General features: G+C 52.7%; 1 protein-coding gene across 2 annotated transcripts in view; it reads right to left on the bottom strand.

Moving 5' to 3' along the window:
• The window catches only part of LOXL2 (lysyl oxidase-like 2), a 127,101-nt gene that overhangs the window by 37,241 nt on the left and 81,434 nt on the right, over positions 1–8,426 (bottom strand). For both annotated transcript variants that reach the window (XM_011968822.1, XM_011968823.1), the window contains one exon: positions 4,948–5,131. In XM_011968822.1, the coding sequence (XP_011824212.1) occupies positions 4,948–5,131 (184 nt within the window). The remainder of the gene's footprint in view (positions 1–4,947; positions 5,132–8,426) is intronic.

The following is an 8,426-nucleotide window of genomic DNA, read 5'->3' on the forward strand; positions in this document are numbered from 1 at the left end:
TTCTTCTTCTTTTTTTTTTTAATCTTGAGATGGAGTCTCACTCTGTCACCAGGCTGGAGTGCAATGGCATAGTCCCAGTTCACTGCAACCTCCGCCCCCCAGGTTCCAGAGATTCTTCTGCCTCAGCCTCCTGAGTGGCTGGAAATACAGGTGCACACCACCACGCCCAGCTAATTTTTGTGTTTTTAGTAGACACGGGGTTTCACCATGTTGGCCAGGATGGTCTTGATCTCTTGACCTTGTGATCTGCCCGCTTTGGCCTCCCAAAGTGCTGGGATTACGGGCATTGAGCCACCATGCCTGGCCTGATTAAGGTTATTTCTTATTTCTCCCACTTGACATGAGCTCCTGGAGAGTGGAGTATTTGTGGAATAAATGAATTCTCCTTTCCAAGATCCAGGCTGAAGAGCACTCAACCAATGTTTGTGGATTGCTAAGACTAGAGCTCAAGACTGGACAGGATAGGTAAAGCCAACTTAAGAGCCTAGCATGCCTCAGACTCAACTGGTTGGTCTCCTTCTGGCTGAACTTCTATGTAAACTTGCGTGGTTGTCTCAGACATCTGGGGACGAGGCCTCGGGGGGCAGGGCCTCCCTCCTGAAGCACATATACCCATGGTGCATCCAAGGAAGGGCACAGAGAAAGAGGCCCAGCATGACTCACCCTCTTCCTGCCCCACTGAGTTCCGTGGGGGGTTGGGCAGGGGGTGGAAGATGCTCCAAAGGACACTGGACTGGGCATCTGGCTTCAGCGTGCCCATGGCGTCTGTGGGCTTCTGGTTCCTTCTGCTGACCTCGGCTTGGCATTCTGCACCTTGACCTGCAGCTGTCACCTACTCCTGGGTTCTGGAGCACCCCTGAATTGCTCCTCCTCACGGTGCCTTCCCCGTCTCCACCTTGGCTCTGTTCTTCTCCACATACAAACCCTGGCCTAGGTGACCACGAGGCTTGAGGCAGAATTAGGGCTCGGTGGAAAAGCCACATCTAATATCATAGAGCAGTGTTATGGCTCCCATGGGTCCAGGCCAATGAGTGGGCTGAACTGTCAACTAAGCTGGTTACAATCAGATTGTAGGAAGCACAAGAGAACAGAACAGGACATGTCACGGGTTCTGCATGTTGTAAAGCTAAGCTCTTGTTTAGAAAACCTTTGCTGGAGTTTTACATGTCACATGCATTCCTTCTTGGGGACTGCATGCAAAAGGGTTTTCAAGCCACTGCTGTAAAACTGGGGAGCCACCCCCTCCAGTACAGGAGCCACCAGCCGCATGTGGCTATGGAGCACTTGAAATGTAGCCAGCCAGTTTGTCTACTCAGGGATGCAGACAAACTGAGATGTCTGGTAAGTGTCAAATACATCCTGGATTTCAAAGACTTAGCACCAAATATGCAAATGATCTCACTAATAGCATTCATATTGATTACATGTTGAAATAATATTTTGGATACACTGGTTTAAAGAAAATACGTTATTAAAGTTAATATCATCTTTTTAAAATTGTGGCTACTAGAAAATGCAAAGTTACATGCGAGGTTCCTGTTCTATTTCGTTTCTTTTTGAGAGACAGAGTCTCGCTATGTCACCCAAGCTGGAGAGCAGTGATGTGATCATGGTTCACTGCAGCCTACCTCCCGGGCTCAAGTGATCCTCCCACCTCAGCCTTCAGAGCAGCTGGGACCACAGGTGTGTGCCACCATGCCGGCTAATTTTTCTTTCCTTTTCTTTTCTGACAGAGTCTCCCTCTGCCGCCCAGGCTGGAGTGCAGTGGCACGATCTCAGCTCACAGCAAGTTCCGCCTCCCGGGTTCACGCTATTCTCCTGCCTCAGCCTCCTGAGTAGTTGGGACCACAGGCGCCCGCCACCATGCTACTTTTTTGTACTTTTAGTGAAGACAGGGTTTCACCATGTTAGCCAGGATGGTCTCACTCTCCTGACCTCATGATCTGCCTGCCTCAGCCTCCCAAAGTGCTGGGATTGCAGGCGTGAGCCACCGCACCCAGCCTATGCCTGGCTAATTTTTAAAAAATTTTTGTAGGGGGGGGTCTCACTATGTTGACGAGGCTGGTCTTGAACTCCCAGGCTCAAGGGATCCTCCTGCCTGTTGCTTCCCAAAGTCCTGGGATTACAGGCGTGAGTCCTGTTCTGTTTCTATCAGACAGCACTGGTCTAGTGTTGGAACTTGTCTAATGCTGTAACTTCTTCATCAAGTATTTGTTCTGCTGACCCTGCTGATTCAACTGGAACACATTCATTCATTCTTTACAACGTCAACAGCTCTGGAGCGCTGCGTGCTGGCAGCCTCGGCACTAAGGACACAGAGATACAGAAACAGGTACGCCCTCATGTGGCACGCAGCCTTGCAGGGAGGTGGAGGCACCAACAGGCAGTTGGAGTCCCGATGTGGGCGGGAGTCCTGAGGCACAGAGAGCAGAGCCTGACCAGGACCTCACATCTATGCTGGTGAGGCTGGAGCCAGTCAGAGCTGCAGGTGCTGTGCGTCCAGTCACCTTGTTTCACAGTGAAGAATCTGAGGCCCAGAAGGTTGCTCAAGGTCACCAAGCAAGCAGGTGGCCAGGCAGGGAGGACTCAGATTGCCCGACTCCCAGTCGTTGCTCTTTCATGCCTCCTGGCTGTGGGTGTGGTCACTGAGTCCGTTGGCTAGAGCCAGGGCTGAGGGGCTGACCCTGTCTGCTCTGTGACTTGATATTAAATGTGGTACTTTTCCCTTTCTGCCTACTGGAGTTACCCCGCCCAGCATGACAGGAGATGATCAATCATCCACTGGTTCTTTCCAGGACAGCATCAAAAATGCCAAATGCCTCTTTCTCCCAGAGTTCTGCAGGCCCCTGGAAACCTCTGGCTGCTCTGGGCAGTGAAATAATTAGGTCACATAGCACACACCCATGATAAATGGAATGTTTATGTCATCGAGGGCCTGTTTATTCCTCAGAATGAGTGGACTCTGTCCTGTAGGCCCTGGGAGAGCACAAACCCACACGTTGGCCAATCAGTAAATAACTGCAGGGATAGTCAAGATCCAGGGAGTCCGAGTGCAGTGGCTCATGTCTGTAATCCCAGCACTTTGGGAGACTGAGGTGGGTGGATCACTTGAGGTCAGGAGTTCGACACCAGCCTGGCCAACATGGTGAAACCCCGTCTCTACTAAAAATACAAAAATTAGCTGGGTATGGTGGTGCACACCCATAATCCCAGCTACTTGGGAGACTAAGGCAGGAGAACTGCTTGAACCCGGGAGGCGGAGGTTGCAGTGAGCTGAGATCGCGCCACTGAACTGGGTGACTGAGTGAGACTCTGCCTCAAAAAAAGATCCAGGGGATCCTGAGGAGCTCACCGTGCCCAGGGAAGGAGCACTGTTATATGGCCCAATGGAAGCTGCCAGGTGGCACAATGTGACTCAGAGTACACCCCAGACCCCCAAACTTCAGTGCACACCTGGAAGCTTGCACAGACTGGAGAATAGAGGCAGAGACATTCTGAATGTGAACAGGACTGGGCCAAGGTGGGCATAAGGAAGAAGCCCACGTCTGAGAGTTAGAAGACTTGGCTTTCAGTCTTTCTCTGCCAGCAATGATTGGGGTGACCTCAGACTTGCGTCTCTTGCACTACAGGACCTGAGGTCTCTCCAGCAGTACTGTCCATGATTCCAGGACTCTCTCCAGGCCTCTGGAATGCAGGCCTCCTTCCAACATCCGGAGACCCTGTAAGAGCTGACCAATTGCAGGCCAGGATGTGGGGACGCCGAAGAAGGAAACAACCAATGGCACTAGACAGATGAGCTCCACTTCTAGAAGGGGGAAAGCTCCACGGTCTTTGACTCAGCTGGAGGCTAAGTTCAATGCAGGATTCTAGAGCCTCACACCAAAAACCACTGGATGTGGTGTCAGGCCCTGGGCTAGTGAGGACTATCATTTCCTCCAGGCTGTGATCAGTGACCTCACCACATTCCTTTCTGTGGGGTGATGGCCCGACATCTGACACTATGGAAATATCCCCTCCCCACTGGACAGGCCACCCCACCCCGTGTCTGTAGCCCATTCTGCTTCCTACCCATCCCTTCCCAGTCATAGCAGCCGACAGTCTGCAGTGGCCTCCCTGCTGGTCAAGGCTGAAAAAATTCCAGGAAATGACTAGGACTTCTCTCGCTCAAGTCACAGTTGTCTCGGGGAGGGCTGGGCACTCCTAGACTGCACAGTCTGTTTGGGGTAAAAACCCCTCCTGTTCAATGACCAAGGCTCGCAAGGATAAGTGGTGTTCGTGAGGCTTCCTGGGGAGGGGAAATGGCCTCTTCTGTGTCATCTTCTAGCTGCAACATCACTTTCCACCAAGGGACCCACTTGAAAGCCTCCTTTCCTTCTGTTTTTTTGCTCACATGAAAGATTTGTTCAGGACAGTTAATAAAAAGCAGGCCCTTTCTTAATGAGTCTGAGGACATCCGGAGGGCGGCATCTTGTTCCCTTTCTCTGCTGTCAGGCAGGGACTGTGTGCAGGGCTGCTCCGGCGAGGAAAAGTAAGATGGCATTTGGTCCTTTTGTTGTACAGAGTGGTTCAGTCTGGTGAACTCGGAGGCCCTCTCCTGCAGGAGGGGCCTGAGAACCCCGCTTTTTTGGTGGGGCAGCAGAGATCAGTGGGTTAGGAGCTGGGAGACCTACGGGGGAGCATTCATTGGCCACTAATATGTTATCTCACCTTGGACGTTTACTCTGCTTTTTGGGCCTTAGCTTCCAAATCCATAAAATAGGGTCTCAATGTTCTCTAAGGCCCCTTTCAGCTCTGTCTAGGGAGAGGCCTGGGATTCTCTCCCAGGCAGCCGCCAAGGGGAGGAGGGAAAGTGAGGACTGCCCGAGAGCTCACGGCCAGCAGCCAGGCTGTGCTCACGGCACCATGCTCCCGGCAAGAGAGGCCCCCTCTAGCCTCCCCATTCCTTACCTTGCCCCAGTCGGGAGCCAGTGACTGCCTCTTTGGCACTCCCAAAGCCCAGCTCTCTGCAGACCACACTGGCCGACACCAGGTCCCACTTGTCGTCGCAGACGGTCCCCCATTCTCCATTTTTGAGCACCTCCACGCGGCCCTCCCCGATGTAGGCACCGCCTCGCAGTCGCACCAGGGGTTGCTAAAGAGACACACGGTCCTGCTGAGTACAGATGCTGATGCACGTTCAGCGGGCGACCAATGTCCCCTCCCCCTCCCTTCACCGCCACCCTGTTCCCAGGCCAGGCACTGTCTGAGAGCTGCAACTGTGCTTGATGTATGGATGTGTGTGTGTGTGTGTGTCATGGGTGTGTCGGGCTGTGGGAGCTTCCTCTACAGAGACAGCTCTGGTGCAAGCTCCCTTTGCAGCCCTCGCATGAAGCTTCTGTCCTGGTCCCCTGGGGAGCCCATCGGGGACTATCAATCACTCATCACCCCAACCTATGCGTGGCACAACCTTCCATCAGCACTTCCCCCACCAACTCCAGAGCCTCATGCTTTAGAGCTAGAGAAAGAAGCGCCTACCCTCCAAAGTCTGCAGATTCCAAATGGATCATAATTCTTTCTTATAACAACGTAGGTTGCTTCTAAGCAAGTTTGGATCAACCTTGCTTATAACACAGTGCTACAGTCTAGGCCTGCAGAGACTCCACAGTAGTAGGCAGGCACTGGAACGATTCTGCTATGCACAACAACCAGAGGCAGGAGGGAGCAGACAGGAGAACGGGAAGACAGGGAGCTGGAAAGCCAACCTTCACACAGTCACGACTCAGAGAATGGATGGGGAGCCTCACACTGATTTGTCCCAGGGCTGGGGGCATGCCCAGCCTCCCTCGATTTGACTCCAAGTCCCAGCTGGCCTGACTCCAGAAGATGCAGCCAACCGGCTATGCAGAGAGGGTGGAGAATTACACTTTGAACACCCCTAGTGTTCACTGACAGTCTGGCAGCTTTCATCTCTTTGTGGGCTTTACTGAGTTAGACAGGAGTAAGACACTGTCTACGTCTTGGTCACAGTGGATCATGTCTTACAAGATGGGAGCTGGGTCACTTGACTCCAGCTGTCCACAGAGCCGGGTTTGCATCTGTTTCTCTGCATGTGTGTGCATGCACGTGCATGTGTGGCTCACGTGTGTGCAAGCTCACCTGCATGCATGCTGCATGTATGCACGTGTGTGTTTTGGAGGAGGCTCAGAAGCCTGTGAGGCTCTCAGCTACTGCTGATGCTCAATTCAACTCCACAGAGGGAGTGAGGAAGACTGTGTAGCCATTCTAAGTGTGTCACCTCAGACCAGAGTCATTGCCTGCCCTGGCCTATGTTGTCCTCAGCCCATAGCTGCCTTCACCCTACCATTGATGGCCAGGCCAAGACAGGCCTCGGCGCAGGTGACCTTTTCAAGCATTCACGTCCACCAGCTACGTTGAGGGGGATGGCATCATACAAGAACCTGCCTCTCCACCAACTGTACCTTGGGGCTGGCCATGGCAGGGTGGGGTGCTGGGACAGCACCCAGATTTACAGACCTCAGGGGCTGCTCTGACTCTGGCAGTATGGGGAGAAGAAAAAAGGGGAAAAAGCCCAGTGGCTGCAGGATCTTTTATCCTAGCTTTAAAAAAACACCCCAAACAGAACAAAACGAGTATAACTGCTGGCTGGCTCCAAGCTCTGTTTTCTGCAGAATGGTGGCCTCCTGCTTCCCTGACCTCCCTTCCCAAGCTGTCTTCCCACAGAGTGGACCATCCATTACCTAAGCTTAATGGAGGCAGAGTGTCCAATAATCTCGCTCCAGCCCGGCAGTGGCCAAGCAGTCGGCTGGCCCCAGAGGAAAGAAAGAAACCAAGGGAAAATATGATGTAAGGCACGCTCGCTCTGTTTTAATTGGTTTGGTATGAACTTGATTCCTTTTTTTTAAACCGCACAGTAGAGGAATTCCAAGACAGTAGGATCTGGTATTCTGGATGACACACAAGGAAAACTCAGAGGCTCAGGCTGAGGCTGTGGAAAGGATGTGGCCATGAAATCACACACAGGGGGCATGGAGGTTTAGGGGGTGGTGGGCTGACTGTCGGAGGAGGGGGAAGTGGTGCTGTCCAGGTATGTCCTGGAGGCACACATATGATGGTGTGGTCACCTCTGTGTTCTTCAGAGGCCCTTGAGGGGACAGAGGAGGCAGGGCCTCCTGAAAGTGCCAGGAAGTTACTCCTAATAGTTCCCACTCCCTCTGGCTGAGGAGGGCTGGGCTCGCAGCATGCATTCTGCTCCCCTCACTGAAGGCTCGGTCTTTTGTTCAAATCACCACCAAGCCTGGGAAGGGGGGTGCCCAGTGTGGTTTATCCAGCTCTTGTCATGGTGTCCCTTTTCTATTGGAAGAGTGTAATCACCTCCTTTCCAGAGCAGGTCTCAACAAAGAGGGGAGACCGCAGAGGGGAGAGGGGAAAGAGGGAGGGTAGAGGAGAGGAGACAAAGGGCATGGTTGGGGGAAGGCTGGTTGGCTCAGCCTCTGCTGCTCCTGCTCAGCTGCCTGGACCTGGCTGACACACCTGGTTGACACACTCTCTGCCCCCACCCCAGAGCTCTTCTCCCTCCTCTGGCTCCCTCTTACCCCCGACTTGGTGACAGCCCACCTGGAACTCACTCCTGCCAAGGTGATGATTACTACGACCATCACGCTAATCAGATGCTGTCTCGTCTACTCATGCTGAGTCAGCACACAGTGCACTAAGTACTGGGGTTTTACCTGGCACAGGGAACCAGCCCCTGAGAAATGATCAGTCACTTCTCCTATCCCTCCCTCTCCTCTTCCCAGTTGCTGTTCCCACCCACTCACCAGATAGTAGCTGTTTCCTGAACACAGAAATCACAGAGACCCTTTGATGGATACAGGAAGAAGGAAGAGGAGGAGAAAGAAAAGCGAATCAAGAAGAGACAGATAGGGCACCTGCTCTTTTTCAGAGGCTGGGTCAAGCCTACCATGGTTGGGGTACTTTACTTGTTCTAGAAAATCGGCCCGTTAGGTCAGGCACGGTGGCTCAAGTCTGTGATCCTAGCACTTTGGGAGGCCAAGGCGGGTGGGCCATCTGAGGTCAGGAGTTCAAGACCAGCCTGGCGAACATGGTGAAACCCCGTCTCTACTAAAAATACAAACATTAGCAAGGCATGGTGGCGGGTGCCTATAATTCCAGCTACCCGGGAGGCCAAGGCAGGAGAATTGTGTGAATCCAGGAGCCAGAGGTTGCAGTGAGCAGAGATCATGCCATTGCACTCCAGCCTGGCAACAAGAGTGAAACTCTGTCTCAAAAAAAAAAAAAAAGAAATCGGCCCATTGAAATGGGGCTGTTACTTTATATGGGAAGATGTTCATCTACATTTTAGGAATACACTCACACATGGCTCCACACATTCACACACGCCCACACACTCACACACACCCCCACAC

The sequence above is a fragment of the Mandrillus leucophaeus genome, unplaced genomic scaffold, assembly GCF_000951045.1.
Source record: "Mandrillus leucophaeus isolate KB7577 unplaced genomic scaffold, Mleu.le_1.0 Scaffold86, whole genome shotgun sequence".
In the NCBI taxonomy this organism is placed as follows: Eukaryota; Metazoa; Chordata; class Mammalia; order Primates; family Cercopithecidae; genus Mandrillus; species Mandrillus leucophaeus.